The sequence below is a fragment of the Nansenia antarctica genome, assembly GCF_963989245.1.
Source record: "Nansenia antarctica genome assembly, chromosome: 13".
NCBI lineage: Eukaryota > Metazoa > Chordata > Actinopteri > Argentiniformes > Microstomatidae > Nansenia > Nansenia antarctica.
Genome location: NC_137683.1, coordinates 1,736,046 through 1,756,456, shown reverse-complemented (window position 1 = coordinate 1,756,456; position 20,411 = coordinate 1,736,046). Strand labels below are relative to the sequence as shown.

The 20,411-nt window shown below is 44.4% G+C and overlaps 1 protein-coding gene across 3 annotated transcripts in view; it reads right to left on the bottom strand.

Moving 5' to 3' along the window:
* The window catches only part of slc12a7b (solute carrier family 12 member 7b), an 81,052-nt gene that overhangs the window by 19,585 nt on the left and 41,056 nt on the right, over positions 1-20,411 (bottom strand). For all 3 annotated transcript variants that reach the window (XM_080544385.1, XM_080544386.1, XM_080544387.1), the window contains exons 2-9: positions 19,139-19,233; positions 18,146-18,277; positions 13,451-13,597; positions 8,831-8,885; positions 8,332-8,462; positions 5,211-5,452; positions 4,838-5,049; positions 1,745-1,912 (exon numbers count right to left, since the gene is read on the bottom strand). In XM_080544385.1, coding sequence (XP_080400511.1) covers positions 1,745-1,912; positions 4,838-5,049; positions 5,211-5,452; positions 8,332-8,462; positions 8,831-8,885; positions 13,451-13,597; positions 18,146-18,277; positions 19,139-19,233 — 1,182 coding nt within the window. The remainder of the gene's footprint in view (positions 1-1,744; positions 1,913-4,837; positions 5,050-5,210; positions 5,453-8,331; positions 8,463-8,830; positions 8,886-13,450; positions 13,598-18,145; positions 18,278-19,138; positions 19,234-20,411) is intronic.

Sequence of the window (20,411 nt, the reverse complement as noted above, 5' to 3'; positions counted from 1 at the left end):
GAATAATAGAATGAAAATAAAGATAAAAATAGACATAAATAGACATCTGAAAAATGATATACAATAAAAACAGTCCAGTATGATTGAACATCCCCAGCCTGACTCTGATGACCCAGATCCAGCCAGCCGGTGGGAGAGTTGTACACTCCTATTGCGCTCCTTAGTGCCACATGGTTGTAATAGTATGTTGACCTCACACTATTAAGTTAGAGCTTATCTAGTTACAGCTCCATTTCAACACATTCCACCATAGCACGTAGTGATGCTCCGATCTGATCGGCGCCGATCGGTATCGGCCGATATGGCCTTGATCGGTTTTGATCGGAGTTCTCAAAACGGCCGATCAAACATGACCGATCAGTTTACAAAATGGCGTCGCCAGTCTGGAAATATTACACAGTGTCGGAAAGAGACAACAAATATGCCGTTTGTAATGTCTGCTCAAAAGAAATACCTTGCGGAGGAACGCACGCAAGGTCTTTCAATACCACGAATATCATACGGCATTTGCTGCGTTCGTCGATTCGCTCAGAGAGCGCCGAAGCGCACACTGGGCTCGACGTCATAAAGGGACCGAGTGCTTTGATTGGACGAGAGGCGTTCCACGAGTGCTGGTCAGAGTTCCAGCGCGACTTCACGAGCGTAGTGTAGGTAGTGTTCACCGACGTCATGTGACCCCGTGAGCAGGAAGTCACTTGGCCCATAGCAACAACAACTATTAGCGCGTGAGTTTTAGGTCTTCCTCTGTGCACCTTGCACAAGTGTAGATAGCGAGCGACTTTTCAGCAGCAGGACATATTTTAGATGATAAGAGGAACAGGCTGAGTGCCAAAAACGCTGAGATGCTTGTATTTCTCAAGGCTAATCTGCCAGTGATGCTGCTTAATCAGAAGTAAGGTTTGAGTCTGAAATCTCCTTAGGTGCAATGTTTTGTTTTTTTGTTTTATTGATTATTGCTGACTTGCTGTCTTATCTCCTCCTAAATATGACTTGAAACTGACTGACTTGAAACAGTATTTTATATTTGGCTATAGCCTGTTTATGTTGCAGTTTAGTTTGGGTATGTTTATTGTTCCTCAGGAAAGCTACAGTTACAGTATAAGCTCCAAGTTCTCTAAGAGCCCCTAGTTCCTCTCATTCGAGTGGAATGTTGCACATTTGATGTGACAGTGTACATTTTATTTATTATGATTTTTATTTTCACATTTTATTAGTTTTTCCTGAAGTAAGCTACAGGTGGTTGTGAATTCAATAAAACAGATGGTCGTCAATTCATGATACTTTCTCATCTCCTAATTTCATTTAAATACTTAATATACAATGTCAATGGTGTTAAGAATAATTTAAAACATAAATAATGCTACACAATAAATAGAATGCTTCAATTGCCATTTTCGGCGCTGTGATCGGTGATCGGTGATATCGGATCGGCAGATCACTGATTCCAGTGATCGGTGATCGGTGATCGGCACCAAAAACCCTGATCGGAGCATCTCTAATAGCACGTTCACCTCTGTCAATTCACCTCATGGAATCAACATTCAGTCCAACTAATGGATTATAACTTTGACAATTTGAACATTAGCCAGCAAGTTTGTGTTAACAAAGAGGGTAATAGCATTCCACACAGGGAGTAGACGTGACAGATAAGGGAACACAACAGCTGGGCCCATGAGATAACAGTCCTGGGCTGGGGCTGTCCTGCTGCATGCTCACTGATAGAGGAAGTAGCTCGTGTCATTACCAGTGACAGAGGGGAAGTAGATGCCCACTAGCAGGGTGAAGAATGTGGCGATGTCATTGGCCACGTAGGGCATGTAGATGTCCTGGGAGGTGTCTGAGGCGGGCTGAGACGGCACGCGCTTGTTCTCTACAAGCATGCCGTTAGGCCCATAGTCTGACCACATGTTATCTATGGAAGACAGAGAGAGTGAGGGGAGGGGGGGATAGCAGGGGAAGGAGAGAAGGAGAAGAGAGGGGGTTAGAGAGCGAGACGGGAGAGAATGAGAGGGAGATCACATGTAACTATCGTAGGAGGGAACATGGTCGACAGCTCATATGCAACTCATCATCCACCACCTGCATTCACTCGTCTCACTTCATAACTTAAGAGAATGTCAGGAATGTGTCAGGGCCGACGGGGGAGTGTATACCTATGTCTTTGTGTTGTCTTTGGAATGTTTCGGGAATGTCTCTCGGATATCATGCTAATCCAATACTAACAGTGTATTTATTTGGGATCCTAATTTACCGTCATAACCAATTCCTCATTGCTTTACAGGTGGGGTAGTAATACGAGAACGCTTCTTAGACTATGAGTTGGTGCAAAGCATTATACAGTGGAAATAAAAAACACATAGTCATCATGACATCTATTAGGCTACAGGGGCGTCTGGAGGACTGAGGGGATGGAAAGGGCTTAAGCAGTAATGGCTCCACATAACATTAGCTTACTACTTACTGCAGAGATCCAAACGTGATCACTAAAGCTATACAGGACAGGCAGGGTAACTGCTAAGACACAAGGTACATGAACAACTCATTGAATCAGAGGAAAGGGAACTTGCCCAAATGTGGTCTATATTTCAATGCATAAGTATATATTTACTATGTAGTTACATGTAATTACACCAGTGAATCACATTTCTTGTTGTTATATTGGCTACTTTGCTAAGTCGGAGGCGGGGTGTTTGTCTGGTTGGAGGTGTATCTACAGAGGTGGAGGAGGTGTATCTACAGAGGTGGAGGAGGTTTATCTAGAGAGGGGGAGGAGGTGTATCTACAGAGGTGGAGGAGGTGTATCTACAGAGGTGGAGGAGGTGTATCTACAGAGGTGGAGGAGGTGTATCTAGAGAGGGGGAGGAGGTCTATCTAGAGAGGGGGAGGAGGTCTATCTAGAGAGGTGGAGGAGGTCTATCTAGAGAGGTGGAGGAGGTGTATCTAGAGAGGGGGAGGAGGTCTATCTAGAGAGGGGGAGGAGGTCTATCTAGAGAGGTGGAGGAGGTCTATCTAGAGAGGTGGAGGAGGTGTATCTAGAGAGGGGGAGGAGGTGTATCTAGAGAGGTGGAGGAGGTGTATCTAGAGAGGTGGAGGAGGTGTATCTACAGAGGTGGAGGAGGTGTATCTAGAGAGGGGGAGGAGGTCTATCTAGAGAGGGGGAGGAGGTCTATCTAGAGAGGTGGAGGAGGTCTATCTACAGAGGTGGAGGAGGTGTATCTACAGAGGTGGAGGAGGTGTATCTACAGAGGTGGAGGAGGTTTATCTAGAGAGGTGGAGGAGGTGTATCTAGAGAGGTGGAGGAGGTCTATCTAGAGAGGGGGAGGAGGTGTATCTAGAGAGGTGGAGGAGGTGTATCTAGATTAGGCTAGATTACTGTAATGCTCTCCTGACAGGTCTCCCCAAAAAAATGATAAATAGACTACAAATGGTTCAAAATGCTGCTGCTCGTGTCCTTACTAGGACCAAACGAAGAGCGCACATCACACCTGTCTTGAGATCACTACACTGGCTCCCTGTCAGTCATAGAATAGACTTTAAGATCCATTTATTAGTTTATAAATCACTTCACTGTGATGCACCCAATTACATGGTGGACATGCTCATAAGATACACACCAGCTAGACCCCTACGGTCTAGTGGCACGGAACTTTTAATAGTGCCAGAGGCTAGGACAAAGAGATTTGGAGGATCAGCTTTTAGCATATATGCTCCTATATTGTGGAACACCCTACCTGAGGGCCTGAGGTTGTCTAAAACTCAGGACATTTTTAAGCGTGACCTCAAAACCTACTTATTCAATGTCGCCTTTTGATACTAAGGGAGACATTGGACATTATAGAACTAGGATCACTAGGCCATTACACCATACTCGTGTTTTGAGATTTGTGTTGACAGGAAAATGGACCCGGGTGCTGATGAGGCACTGTCAGCTCCAAATAGCACCTAGAGCAGTACTTGAACCGGTACAAGGGTGTACCAGGACCACCATCAGGTTGTATTGCTGTCATCTTTATTGTCTTTATTGTGTTGTTGCATCATAACTGTGCTTAAGATTCTCTTTTGGCAGGACCTGTGACCATGCTGGATGCAGAACGATGCAAATATAACACTAAATTTATGGACAGTGTGTACGCCGATAATATGCAAGGAATTTTTCCTGGATACATGGTGTACAGGTTTTTGCCCTTGCTTGCTTGCTTTGTGCCGGTGGTCCTTGACCTCCCCTTGGGGACCGCTGGGTACTGGTAGGAAAACTGGCTAGTAGTCGCTCTATTGGTAGAGGGCTGCAAGGGAATTTTTCCTGGCTACATAGTATACAGGTTTTTACTTTTGCCTGCTCGCGGCTCTGTCAGTATTGATTGATTGATTGACTGATTGACTGAACATTTTCATTGTGTGAAGCGCATTGAGTTGCATCTTGTAAGAAATGCGCTATACAATTTTTTTTTGATTTGATTTGATTTGATATCTAGAGAAGTGGAGGAGGTCTATCTAGAGAGGGGGAGGAGGTGTATCTAGAGAGGGGGAGGAGGTGTATCTAGAGAGGGGGAGGAGGTCTATCTAGAGAGGGGGAGGAGGTCTATCTAGAGAGGTGGAGGAGGTCTATCTAGAGAGGGGGAGGAGGTGTATCTAGAGAGGTGGAGGAGGTCTATCTAGAGAGGTGGAGGAGGTGTATCTAGAGAAGTGGAGGAGGTCTATCTAGAGAGGTGGAGGAGGTGTATCTAGAGAGGTGGAGGAGGTCTATCTAGAGAGGTGGAGGAGGTCTATCTAGAGAGGTGGAGGAGGTCTATCTAGAGAGGTGGAGGAGGTCTATCTAGAGAGGTGGAGGAGGTCTCACCTGAAATGACCCCGCTGGCCAGGCCCGGGATGCCCTGTATCTCTGTCACGTTGTTGAGGTTGAAGTACTCGTTACAGGTGGCGTTGAGCTCAGGCCCGTCACAGAACAGAGCCCACAGCTTGGTGGTGACCGTCACATTGTCCACTTCTTCCGTCTTCAGACACTTGTCAAAGTTTTGGTTCTGCAACGTGCGGTTCCCCAACAGACACACCCTGACAGGGAGAGAAAAAACAAACAGAGTTTATACAGAGAAATCTATCCTGGAGCAATGTCAATGTACAACAATGAACTGGAATTCAAACAAAGAACTGAAATTCAAACAAAGAACTGAAATTCAAGCCGAATTCTGATGGGAAAAAAAAAACGGACTTACGGAAAATCAGGCGGTTGGATGGCGGTCTTGATGACGCCAGCATAGATAGCCAGGATGGACAGTATGACGCACGCCAGGAAGACCAGCGCCAGCTTGTTGACGTACTTCACCCCTACGAACACCACCAGGGACATGAGAGCCAGGCAGCAGGTCCCGTACACACGCATGTTGTTCAGCAGGGCCTCCGCCTGGTCCTCCTTCTTCTCTGCCACAAAGATGGCCGCCTTAGGCACGATGTAGGTCTGGGGATAGGGGAGACAGGATAGGGTGAAACGGGGTTGACATTGAAACAGTCTTATCTACAGTCCCCTGCCTAAGTGATGGGACAGTGAAGCATGTTTTCTTCTTTTGGTTCTATACGCCAAATGTTTGGATTTGAAATCAAACAGTTATTATGAGGTTAAGGCATAGATTCTCAGTTATATTGGATGGTATTAATGTACATATTGGTTTCACCGTTTTTAAATGAAAAACACTTTTTATAGTACTTGGTCGACGCCCTGCAGTACAACGGGGGCCAGCCCAGCTGAACTTCTAATGGGCCGGAAGATCCGGACGACTCTACCGACCATCGAGGGGAACCTGCAACCCTCATGGCCTGACCAACAGCAGATCAAGCAGAAGGACAAGGCTGAAAAGAGGAAGCAAGCCTTCTACTACAACCGACGACATGGGGCGAGACCCCTACCTCCACTACAGCCTGGTGGTAAGGTCCTCACCAAACTGGACCACCAGAAAACCTGGACAGCTCCTGCAGTCGTGACCAGCGAGAGCGTCACGCCACACTCTTATCTCATCGAGACACAGCAGGGGGTGTCACACCACCGCAACCGACGCCACCTCCAGGCAGTTCCTGCTCCACAGCCAGCTGGGGACACAGCACCTGCCTCACCTGTTCGTGAGGACACCAGTCAGGAGCCAGGTAACGCCAGTATCAGCATACCTGCTGGTGCCGAAGGACTGTCACAGACCAGGTCTGGACGGATCTCCAGACCGGTTGTCAGACTGGACTTGTGAGTTAACAAGTCCTCTCATGACCTTTTTTTGGGGGGGGGGGAAGTGAAGGGAAAAGAGTTCCTGGTGGTAAAACCACAATACTGAATGTCAAAAGAGTTCCAGAATGTGAACCGTTCATTTGATAATTATTTGCTAATCCAAATGTTGATTGATATTATTGTTTATTATCGTTTATTGAGGCTATAGGAGAATAGCACTGTTTACCTTTGACAGGATGTTAAAGTATTCCTGACGGATTGATTGCTATAGAATAACATTGTTTTTACAGAATGTTCATCTGTTGTTTACTTCAAGGAAAGAAACGAAAAGGGGGAGATGTCATAGTATTGACGTGACTACAATACGTAATCTATGCACGACACCGACGTAAACAGATATGCGTAAGTTACGACAGTAGACGGTATATAGTTCATGCTACTGTGTCTGTATGCTCATGTGACTGTGAGCCGGGAGTACTGAATATATATAAAGTTAACGAACCCTTGAGTTGAGTCCTCCGTGATTTATTACAGTAGCTATAGTAGCATATAGTAGCTATAGTAGCATATAGTAGCTATAGTAGTGCACGTCTGGTGAGTAGCTGACTCAAAGAGAGAGAAAGACAAAAGTTGATCCGTTTTGAAGACATGCATGTATTCAAGCATTAAGGAGAAAGAGCAGAAAGAGAGACAGAGAAGGTTTTCATAGCTAATGCAGCTAGTTTAGCTTACTGAACAACCTGACTCAAACAGGGAGGAAGGGGTTTCATGTTAGCTAGCTGGTTAAGGTTATCCAACACTGCAACTCCCCCGAATCAAGGAAAGCTTTGGGTTATATGATGTATTGCCACCGGGGCCCGCCTGTAACTGCTTGCTCTTGCTTTCCGTGATTGTAAACATAGGAATTGTAGGTTACATGCAATAGTTCTGGTTTCATAAGAATGGTTACTATGGTGATAAGGATGTAGGCTATAGGCAGGTCCTCCTTAGGGAGGGTTTCTGCTCCTGGGCACAGATGACGTTCCCAGAATGCATTAGGTGAGGAGGCCAGTGAAGAGATACACCAGGGAATTATACAACAAGCCAAGTGATGAGGTTGTATGTGGCTACTAAACCTAAATAGGCTAAACCTGTTGATGTTACATTGAGCTGGGTGAATTGAATATGAATGACAGTAACCTAATAAGTCATAGAAATGACAGTAATCTAATTTCTGTAATAGAAATACAGCCATAAACCTCCCTAATCTTGAGTGGCACCAGCCACCACTGGCAGAGTCCAAAGGAAAATGCAAAGCCTAGAATCACTACTAGAACCAATACTAGAATCACTACTAGAATCAATACTAGGATCAATACTAGGATCAATACTAGGATCAATACTAGGATCAATACTAGGATCAATACTAGGATCAATACTAGGATCACTACTAGGATCACTACTAGGATCACTACTAGGATCAATACTAGGATCAATACTAGGATCAATACTAGGATCAATACTAGGATCAATACTAGAATCAATACTAGAATCAATACTAGAATCAATACTAGGATCAATACTAGGATCAATACTAGGATCAATACTAGGATCAATACTAGAATCAATACTAGAATCAATACTAGAATCAATACTAGGATCAATACTAGGATCACTACTAGGATCAATACTAGGATCAATACTAGGATCAATACTAGGATCAATACTAGGATCAATACTAGGATCAATACTAGGATCAATACTAGGATCACTACTAGGATCAATACTAGACCTTGACAGCTGCCTGCACAACTGATGTGACAGAACACACCTGACTTAGCAGAAAAACATGTCAAGCCAATTGTCCCATTATTTCTGATGCCCTGAAATAGGGGGACTATGTATAAAAAAGTGTTGCCATTTCTAAATTGTGAAACCAATGTGTATACAAATACCATACATTAAAGCTGAGAATCTATAGTTTAACCTCATAGAAAAAAATTAGAAAAAAAAATTGTTTGATTTAAAATCCAGACTTTTGGAGTATAGAGCCAAAAGAAGAACAATGCTCCACTGTCCAATTACTTGTATGTAATGTAGGGCACTGTTGTATGATAGTGCTGACTTGACACATTGAGACAACTCACCAGTAGAATCTCTATAGTACCCAGGATGTACATAGAGCCAGCGAACGTGGTTCCCAGGTAGAAGCAGAGGCCCACAGCTCCACCAAACTCTGGCCCCAGAGACCTGGAGATCATGTAGTACGAACCTCCAGCTGGGGGTCAAAGGGCAGGGCAGAGTCACTCACTACAACAGCACTGGGGACAGCTCATTAGTGGACAGTGCAGAGTCACTCACTACAACAGCACTGGGGACAGCTCATTAGTGGACAGTGCAGAGTCACTCACTACAACAGCACTGGGGGCAGCTCATTTTGGGGTTGTAGTGGACCTTTGTTACCCTCCTCTAGCACTTTACCTACCTCTTTGCCTCTTAGAACCAAATTCACCAAATTCATCTTTATTCTGGTTGACTTCAAGGTAATTAAGGTACTACAGGAGAGCCCATTGCCATCTGCACATCAGCCCAATTCTTACTAAACTTTGCCTTTTAAGTGCACATTTATCAGCAGACCAAACCTACCTGGAACCACACCATTGGTAGCAATGGCACTCATCGATATGGCTGTCAGCATGGTCTGTGTAGAGGGATGAGAGGAGTAAAAGAAAAATATTAGCTAGATAAGCGCAGTTTGGAGAATTCCTAGAACATAATAAGGCGGGGGAGTTAATCCCTTATTGAGTCTCTAAACCACTCAGCGGAGGCTCAGTACTCTTTGAGAACACAGTGGGAGCGACTTTGTAATGGATATGAGCTCCCTTCCGTGAAATCAAAGCGTGTTTCAAGAGTGTTTAACAGTTTCAAGGATATTTGCATTTGGCTGGGTTATATAATACGCCTGGGGTTGGAGAGACAGTGTCTGTCCTTGGGATGACATGGGTGGCCACGACCAAAATAAATCCCTGTCCTCTGCTGCCTGCTTGCTTTCAGGCCGTTCACAGAGAAGCTGGAGGAAAGCTAATTAGCTGGCAATTGAGCTCTCAGGAATAAGCTGTTGTTACACTGTAGAGGAAGCACTGGTTGGTTGAATCTGTCTGTTAAATAAATGTGCCTTATATAGCACATATGTGACACAGACCGGTGAAAAGGGCTGCATGTCGGCAATTCTCAAGTCGCGCAAATGAGCAAAAAGCTTCTACTTTAAAATAAATAAATAAATTAAAACGTTTTCTGTTTTTTTGCATATTAGGAAAGTGGAAGTGTTGAAGAGCCCACTCGATATAACAAACAACAGCTTTAGGATCACTACATACTTATATATACAGTGGGGGAAATAAGTATCTGATCCCCTGCAGATTTTGTAAGTTTGTCCACTGACAAAGAAATGAGCTCTATCATTGTAATGGTAGGTTTATTTTAACAGTGAGAGACTGAATATCAACAAAAGAATGCAAAAAAACATTATTATATAAAAGTTATAAATTGATTTATAATCGATTTGATCGAGGAAAATAAGTATTTGATCCCTGAGCAAAACATGACTTAGAACTTTGTGGAGAAAACCTTGTTGGCAGCACGGAGGTCAGATGTTTCTTCTAGTCAGTCACCAGGTTTGCTCACATCTCAGGTGGGATTTTGGTCGACTCCTCTTTGCAGATCCTCAGAACTTGTTGGAAGGCCCAGTCAATCGCCTGACTTAAACCCTATTGAACATTTGTGGAAGCATCTGAAGATCCAGATTCACAAGAGGGCCCCCCGCAATCTTCAAGATTTAAAGACAATCTGTGTAGAGGAATGGGCCAAAATCACACCTGAATACTGCGGGCGACTAGTTACTTCAAACAGAAAGCGCCTTGAAGCCGTCATTACAAACAAAGGCTTCTCCACTAAGTATTGAATTAATTTCAGTTAGTGTGTTCAATACTTTTTTCCTGTTTCATTCCATTTTATTACACATAATTATATTTACATATGGACTTTAATGTTTAGATTTTTTGTCTGGATTGTTTGTTAATACCAAAGTCTGGTGCAAATTCCACTTGAATAGGCTCATCGGAAATACATTTACTGGACAAAATGTTGATGTGTTCAAAACTTATTTCCCCCACTGTATGTGTTTTTAGCATGTTCATGTTCTATCAGCATGTTGTGAGGTGCTAAACATGCAGTTAGATGTTCGTAGCGATGTTCCTTTTTAGCGCTAGCCTACCAGCAGCTGTTTTGCATGTGTTTTGAGTCAGAGCGTGTTTCTCCGCTATTTGGTTTGAGGTGTACCAACATTAAAATAAGCATATCTTCTTCAACTATTTTCAGATTTCAATGTATGACACATCATTTGAAAGCTCACAATCTGAAATGTTCATAATCTGGAAAAACTGAAAAATGAGTGTTGTGTATTTATGAGCATGCCCTACTTGATGAGTTTTTAACCAGATCCTGTCACATATATACATGTCTAGCCTGGTGAGATGGACTAGCACATACAAGCATGTGTATGTGTGATTGAATTAGTAGAAGATAGAACTAATTCATATTACAGCTTTCATTGAATCTACTGAAGAAAAACAATAGGAACTACTGTGCTGATAGCTTTGGTTGTTTGTTTGTTTTCACTTCCATGGCTAATTCTCTTTAGCGATCCACTGATGCTTGTGACAGAAGTGTGACAAGTTCATCAGCTCATACGATTGCTATTGTAATCAACTGCTATTTGGATTTCTGTGGTTGGTCGACAAATCCTGATTATTGTCACTTGGAAAAATTCCACTTTCCAAGAACACAACAACACTTACTTGTTTATAACACAATGTAGTTGATAAACCTCTCTGCCACACAAATGTTTGGCACCACATTAGTGCCCACAATATGAATAAGACATAATAATGATAATACAATTATGCCCGGATGTCTGTGCAGAGTAAACAGTCCCCTTGGTCTAACTTGGTGGTAAAGCCGCTCATACCATTAGTAGTAGGCTAATTACCATAATAGTAGTATTAGCTAACACACTGGGGCTGGCCTGTGTGTGGTATTGTTCACTGCTTTTAATCTGACGGGTGAGCAGGAATTACTATGTCTTTCATCCATTACAAACACAAGCCTTGTAAAGACAGGAAGGTTTGAATCAGGAATTCTCCGTAAGCCTTTGTCTTTACAGCTCTTGCGTAAGCTTTAAGAAGCTATTGTCAGAGGTGGGTTTATAAATACTGTGCTGGCCCTGTGTGTCAACGAGGGAGAGGGAGGGATGGAGCTTAGACATCAGGCTGCCAGGTGTCATCAGTGAATAAGCTCCTGTTTAAGTAGAGATCCTCCGCTAAATATAGAGGGATCAGAGACCAATAGTGACTCACTCACTTTCACTATCGCTGTTGTCAATCTCTCACTCTTTATTCATCTCTCCTTCTCATTTCAGAGACCAATAGTGACTCACTCACTTTCACTATCGCTGTTGTCAATCTCTCACTCTTTATTCATCTCTCCTTCTCATTTCACACACGCACACACTCTACTCTACCCAAATACACTCACCCAACCCTTTACTAGGAACACTATACTACTGGGTAGGGACTCCCTTTGCTCTTAAAACAGCCTCAATTCTTTGTGCCATTGATTCCACAAGATGTTGGAAACATTCCTTTGAGATTCTGGTTCATGATAATATGATTGCATCATGCTATTCCTGCACATTCTTCAGGTGCACTTTCAAGCTGTGAATCAGATCAGGTGACTGGGAAGGCCACTGAAGAACACTAAACTCATTGTCATTGTCACGACTTTTGCTTTGGGACATGGTGCGTTATGCTGGAAGTAGCCATCCCTTCATAGCCACTGTGGCCATGAAGGGATGCACATGGTCAGAGACAATACTCCATACGCTGTGGCATTCAAGAGATGATTGATTGGTATTAACAAGGCCCAAAGTGTGCCCACACCATTACACCACCTGAATGAATGAGAACCACAGGTGTTCCTAATAAAGTGTTCAGTGAATGTAGGCTATATAGAACACTGGGGCCACTAGTGTCAGAGACCTGTCACATTACTCTAGCAATGCACTCTCAATAAAGGATGAATAGGCCTACTTCATTTCATCATGCCTGTAGAATATAGATCTGTAGAATATAGATCTGCAGAATATACATCTAGTCTTAATTGGAATAATCATAGAGAAGAGTCTATAGCGTAGAATACAATAACCTAACATAGAATGACCATGGTGTGGAGCCTAACTGTGTGTAGTGTGAGATCCACAGTACAGTCCAGTCAATGTTTCCCACAGGATTTTGTGAGACTGTGGCAGATGGACCAGGTATTAAAGAAAACAAAAAGTCTGTAATAAAATTATCGACGGGGGGGGGGGGTTAGATTCCCTAGCTCCGGCCGCCCCGCCAACCTGCTCAAACACTTTTCAGAGCAGTGTGAGCACTGCTGAACAATGCACAGAAAATACTTTTTGTTATTTAGGCAAATTAGACTATGGCCCGCCACAGTCTGCACAGTGGGCCCGCCACAGTCTGGTCTATGTATGGAACACTGTCAGTATGTTCACTCACACAGTCTGGTCTATGTATGGAACACTGCAGTATGTTCACTAACACAGTCTGGTCTATGTATGGAACACTGCCAGTATGTTCACTCACACAGTCTGGTCTATGTATGGAACACTGCAGTATGTTCACTCACACAGTCTGGTCTATGTATGGAACACTGCAGTATGTTCACTAACACAGTCTGGTCTATGTATGGAACACTGCAGTATGTTAGTCAATAGTCACACAGTCTGGTCTATGTATGGAACACTGCAGTATGTTCACTCACACAGTCTGGTCTATGTATGGAACACTGCAGTATGTTCACTCACACAGTCTGGTCTATGTATGGAACACTGCAGTATGTTCACTCACACAGTCTGGTCTATGTATGGAACACTGCAGTATGTTCACTCACACAGTCTGGTCTATGTATGGAACACTGCAGTATGTTCACTCACACAGTCTGGTCTATGTATGGAACACTGCCAGTATGATTACTCACACAGTCTGGTCTATGTATGGAACACTGCAGTATGTTCACTCACACAGTCTGGTCTATATATGGAACACTGCAGTATGTTCACTCACACAGTCTGGTCTATGTATGGAACACTGCCAGTATGATTACTCACACAGTCTGGTCTATGTATGGAACACTGCCAGTACTCACACAGGAGCAGGTCATGACCACGATGGCCAGGGACTCCATGATGCCAGAAGTGCCCACGATCCAGGTGAGACGCAGGAACAGGATGACACCCAGGATGTTCTGCAGACACGGCAGGTACACCCCAATGAACGTACCCATCTGTGGACTCTGGAGGGGGGAGAAGGGGAGAGAGAGGGAGGGGATGGTCAATGTCATCACACTATATAACCTATTCACAGTGGTTTTAGTGTAGGCTAATTATTGGAGGACTCCACTGTCCAGTACAGGACAGTATAGAACTCTGAACAAGAACAAATACCAGATCCAAGATACATCAGTGTGCTGTCATGATCACTGAGTGTGATGCCCTCATAGTCTTGGTAAGACAACATCTAGAAAAACATCTCTGAACTCATCTGTTATACAGGGTGGAATGGCGAAAGTACTGCACTAAACAGTACATCAGAATCAGAATCAAGTTTATTGTTACATTGTAATAATTGTCCCATTATATAAGAGAGTTAAATTGTTAGGCTTCAGTTCCTCGACATTGCAGCAACAAGAGAAAATGGCAATAGTTACACAAAATAAAATTACCAACAGAAGAATATAGGGGATTTTGGCAAATATATTTTGGCCGCTACCCACACGTTTAGCTGTGTTGCTCATTCCACGAATGTATGATCCTTACAAGTTGTACCTTATTGTAAAGGTGACTAATCAGGCTTTCCAACGATATAAAATACAATACCAATTGGTATTATTAAAGGGGAGGAATAATCAACCAAAATAACGTTTCCGAACTTTTTTTGAGGGGTTTATATATACTGTATATATATAAAACAAGAGACAATAGACAATAATAGAAAATATAAATATAATAAGTTATAGAAATAGCATAAGTAAAATGTGTTCCCTGAACGGGAATGGAACCCGCGCTGCAGCGATGAGAGCACCGAATCCTAACCACAGAGACCACCAGGGACATTCCATCAACGCTCAGCCTCCTAACATCTAAACTACTAGCATGCTTTTATCCAAGCAATTCCAGCCTTTACCAATCAAACACAGGTTCCTTTTCTTAACCTGTGGTGGAGATTCTGGTCCGGAGACTAAGATGACACACTGTCTTCATAGCCGTTGCTCGCCGTTCAATAAATCGCCTGTAAGGTGCTTTGAACTGAAACCTTGTTTTATTTAGCCGTTGATAGGCATCAACGTCTCACCAATACATTTGTTTTTGGGGTAAATCTAAAACATAAAAACATACCAGGATGTACAGTCAAACATACTAGGATGCATGCATTGTTGCCAAAGTGAAAAGCCTCATTCCCAGGATGGAATAAATAAATAAATAAATTGACCTTATCGCCACATAAAACACTTTGGTATTAAACAACTAGCAAACCAGAAGATGGAGGCTTATGAACAACCACCCAGATGCCTCCTACGAACGCACTGTTGCTGAAAACAGTTCCACCCTGGACCGCCATGGAACTTTCCAGAGCTTCTATCATGGACATCACAAATACATTCCTACACGAAAGAACGACGTTTTCCAACAGCTCAGAAAATAGAAAAAGGCAACGAACCCGTGGCATAGTATTCCAGCCCACCTACGTATAGACTATCTCCCACCATCAGTTATGTCTCCAAAGCTGTCCATACCTTTCTTTCCATCTCTCCATCTAAACACAAAGGAATGTCCCACTGGCCCTAGTTTGAGTGGGGAGGACAGGGGTGTCAGCTTTAGCCCCCTTTGCTCTTTTCTCAGCTTTCTGGCCAATCACCGATGCCCATACTGTCTCCATGCAGAGTACAAAGGATGGGGCAATAGGCATGGGACATGTGGTTACTGCAGCATCACAGCGCCACTTGGCAACACTGTGGGGATATTGTCTTGATTTTTTAGCAGCATATTGATGTGAACAACAACGTTCAAAGCGAGTGGTTCTAGGCCTTGGAGTCTGAGAAGCACAAAGAGCTGGGTTGTTCTGATCAACATGCGTGACACTGAGGCCCTGTGTTCTTAAAGGACTACCCCCAGATAAGCACACGGAAGGCAGCACAGAGACGTCTTGATTACCCATCATGCTCTTCACCCAGAGGGTCACCACTGGCCAGCTCAGGAGGTGCTAACCCCAGGAGGAGCTAACCCCAGGAGGAGCTAACCCCAGGAGGAGCTAACCCCAGGAGGGAGGAGCTAACCCCAGGAGGAGCTAACCCCAGGAGGGAGGAGCTAACCCCAGGAGGAGCTAACCCCAGGAGGTGCTAACCCCAGGAGGAGCTAACCCCAGGAGGAGGAGCTAACCCCAGGAGGAGGAGCTAACCCCAGGAGGAGGAGCTAACCCCAGGAGGGAGGAGCTAACCCCAGGAGGGAGGAGCTAACCCCAGGAGGGAGGAGCTAACCCCAGGAGGAGGAGCTAACCGCAGGAGGAGCTAACCCCAGGAGGAGCTAACCCCAGGAGGAGCTAACCCCAGGAGGAGCTAACCCCAGGAGGAGCTAACCCCAGGAGGAGGAGCTAACCGCAGGAGGAGCTAACCCCAGGAGGAGCTAACCCCAGGAGGGTGGAGCTAACCCCAGGAGGAGGAGCTAACCCCAGGAGGAGGAGCTAACCCCAGGAGGAGGAGCTAACCCCAGGAGGAGCTAACCCCAGGAGGAGCTAACCCCAGGAGGAGGAGCTAACCCCAGGAGGAGGAGCTAACCCCAGGAGGAGGAGCTAACCCCAGGAGGAGCTAACCCCAGGAGGAGCTAACCCCAGGAGGAGGAGCTAACCCCAGGAGGAGGAGCTAACCCCAGGAGGAGGAGCTAACCCCAGGCCTGGGGGTACCTTCACACCAGAGCCTCATCCTGGTGCACCAAGGCAAGGCCTAGCAAGGCCTAGCACATTTCATACAACAGGACCAAGGCAAGGCCTAGCACATGTCATACAACAGGACCAAGGCAAGGCCTAGCACATTTCATACAACAGGACCAAGGCAAGGCCTAGCACATTTCATACAACAGGGGCAATTCAAAGTGCTTTACATACAGCATTAAAAGAAATACAGAACAAGAAGGATAGTAATAAAAAATTAAAACAGAAATAAAAATGGCAAGAATAGATACATATAGATACATATATATAGAAAATAAATAGATAAATATTTAACAACATAATAAATATATATAACATAATAATAATAATGAATACAAAGATATAGATAAAAGTGTTGTTACTGCAACTGTATTCAAGCGCTGCTCTTCCCGATATGGCGTGTGAGATTGCATCATTTGGTCTGTATTTAGCCGCTATCTTGCACGATTCGATGTGTGTGATGTGCATAAAATGACACGTTTGATACTGCATCTGTGTTCAACCGCTTTACCACATCCCGACATATATTCATATCCTGCTGTTGTGGGTCAAATCTCCAACAAGATGACAACTGTAGGAAAAATGTACAGAATGTGTGTGTGATTTGTTTGTGGTTGGAGTGGTTTCATGTTTAATATGTATTTGTGAGGGAGTGGTGGTGGCTGTTAAGAAGCCTAAAAAGCAGTAAACGGACATTAAACTACTGAACACGTGCACAGTAGTGCAGGGTGAAAAACAAAGAGAACATGTTTGCATGCCCTTCAGAGGATGATAGGCTGCAAACCAATGTTTGCTTTGGTCAAAGACCCTGTTGTGTAAGGAACATTCAGCAGTTTAAAGGGTACTAAGAATTCACTGGGAATGAAAGGGTACTAAGAATGTAGACTGAAGACAAATCTCTTCAGGCTACACCTTAACTGTCCCTCCTAAGACCTCTTCATCCCCTCTACCCCCCTGTACAGTTTCTCTACTGTCAATAACTTTAATTAAAAAACTAAAAACAAACTTCTTCCTTCTTCCAGTATTATGACTGCCAACGGCCCCAGGCCCGAGCAATGCATAGATTACTTTCTCTTGTGATGACTGATGGATAGATGATTCATCTACTTAGACAAATGCATTTGTTGCAAGTCGCTTTGGAAAAAGGCGTCTGCTGAATGGCAAACATGTAAATGTAACTCTGTATGAGTACGGTACAATAGGATACAACTATGTTTCTACAGGCTGCTGTCCTCAGTGTCTCTCAACTAATAGGAGGAGAGGGGTTGCATTGCTTTTTCATTCCTAATAGAGGTGTGGAGAGTGTGATGTGCATGGTCTGTGTGTGGGAGAGTGTGATGTGCATGGTCTGTGTGGGAGAGTGTGATGTGCATGGTCTGTGTGGGAGAGTGTGATGTGCATGGTCTGTGTGTGGGAGAGTGTGATGTGCATGGTCTGTGTGTGGGAGAGTGTGATGTGCATGGTCTGTGTGGGAGAGTGTGATGTGCATGGTCTGTGTGTGGGAGAGTGTGATGTGCATGGTCTGTGTGTGGGAGAGTGTGATGTGCATGGTCTGTGTGTGGGAGAGTGTGATGTGCATGGTCTGTGTGTGGGAGAGTGTGATGTGCATGGTCTGTGTGGGAGAGTGTGATGTGCATGGTCTGTGTGTGGGAGAGTGTGATGTGCATGGTCTGTGTGTGGGAGAGTGTGATGTGCATGGTCTGTGTGTGGGAGAGTGTGATGTGCATGGTCTGTGTGTGGGAGAGTGTGATGTGCATGGTCTGTGTGTGGGAGTACACAGAATAAAATGAAATGGAATACAATAGAATAGGATATTGTGTGTTCATTGTGCACATGAAGGTGAAAACAGCGGGCTAACCTTGACTGCTTTCTTCTTGGGCCCCTCATCGTCATCTGCCTCCTCGTGCTCCCGGACCCCCTGGGTGAGGTTGGTGTAGTTGGCCAGCTTGTTGAGGAGAGAAGACACCATGGGGTTGCTGTCCATCTCTTCCTGTTGACAAAAACATCATAACATCTCTTAGCACCAAACCCCAGAGGGTCAGTTCTGGGTCAGTTCTGTGGGTCAGTTCTATGGGTCAGCTCTGTGTAGAAATAGCTCCCTCAGTGAAATGGCCAAGAGGAATAAAATTAGCTGTATACAAATCACAGGATGTTAAAAATGGCTTTGCTGAACCAAATTCCGGAAGAGAAGTAAAAATAGTAATCCACGGTCCATAATTCACGATATTCATAGGATTCATAAGAAGAGATTTCCACCACAGGGCAGCCAAATGGGCACGCCATAGCGCCTTCAAATGCTGGATGGACATGATAGGGACAGCAGCGTCCTCATAGGACCAGCAGACTATGGATGGACATGATAGGGACAGCAGCGTCCTCATAGGACCAGCAGACTATGGAGGGTTAGTAGGCCCAGCCCGGGGAGCTTGGTGGCCCTAAGCAGCATTATTGGGGGTGGGTGGGGTGGCGGTGAAGGGGAGGGGGGGTGGGGTGGCGGTGAAGGTGGCGGGGAAGGTGGGTTGGGTGGCGGTGAAGGGGGGGCCAGTACTGTTTTGTCGACGCAGGGGGTGGGGGGACTTTTTCATTGACGGGTGTTTCGTCGACGGGGGTAGCAGAGTTTTTGATTGATGGGTGGTAGCTTGGTTGATTGACAGGTGGTAGCTTGGTTGATTGACAGGTGGTAGCTTGGTTGATTGACAGGTGGTAGCTTTACTAATAGTAATTACTGTAACAAAACGCCATGCTGCACATCCATTAAGTCATTTCTATCGACAGGACAACGTTTATGTGAAATATACATTTGCACCACAATTAGGGTTTACATAACCACTGTATTTGACCATGACTGTACCTCAAACAGCGCCATGTTCTTCCCATCGTAGAGGCTGCCCTTGTCATTGTCGGTGTTGTTGATGAATGGACTGCTTTCCTTTGGGAGGCCATCGCCTGTGAGATAAAAGAGACTGTGTCAGAGAACACAAACCTCAAGGGAGGTGAATGAGGGTGATGTGGGTCCACTTCAGCTGAGATACAGAGGACATGTATCTGGATGAGAGTAAGGTCATTAGGCTAGGCATTAACCAGAAGGTCAGCTTCAAAAGAACTTACAGTATTCAAATAGCTAAAGCCAAACAGTTTGTTTTGAGGCAGAGAGCAATAATTGTCTTCACTGAGTTTGAAGCCCATATAGATTTACTATACTGTGGCATACAGGGCCATAATTGGTGATCAATGTCAATGTAGCTTTGTTGGTAATGGTTCATGGATCCAGCTATTAGGCCTTGTAATAGGCTCTGAACCGTGAAGCGTGAAAACACATGTCCTGTCTATGAGTCAGAAAACAGTATAGGATGTAATCCCTGTAGCTAAAGGCAACACAGCTCCATGGATTGCACTTTGATCGCAGTTTATTTTTTACAAGTCAAAAATAAACTTGAAAGACCAGTGTAGGAGTGTCTTTTTGTGACTATGTTTTCATTTGAATTTTCAGAAATTTAAGAAAAGAGAATGTCAGTATGAGTGACAGTATGGCCACAACGAGTGGTGCCACTGCCCACTACCAAGTCATGTTTAGCCTACAGTAGATACACATTTAGCCTCTCTAGTCTCTCATTTGCAATCTGTTTTAGCGTGAGCGTCGGTCTGGCCAGCAGTTTCCATCAACAAAGTAAAACTATAGAGCAACACAGAGCAATAAGACTAAACAAACAGTCTGGAATACAGTCATTTACTGTGGGCCTGTTAGACCCTAACCCTAACCCTAACCCTAACCAGGCCTGGACAACAATGGGCCGGTTTCACAGACAAGGCTTGAGCCTAATCCTAGACTGAAAAGCATCTTTGATGGAGATCAGATTTGACATTGAAAGTGTGATTTAGTCCAGGTCTAGGCTTACGCCTTGTCTGTGAAACAGGCCTGATCAACAAACATAGAACATTAGAAGTCAATGTAGTAATGGCTTCTCCATCAGTCAAGCTACAGTAAATATAATACCCTCAAGTCTGATGCATTGTTTTACTCCATTTTGCAATATGTGACAATCTTGATCATAGGGGAAAACAGCACATGTTCAATCTCTTCATCCTAAATAGGTAAGGGCCTAATCCAGCCCATCTCCTCTGGT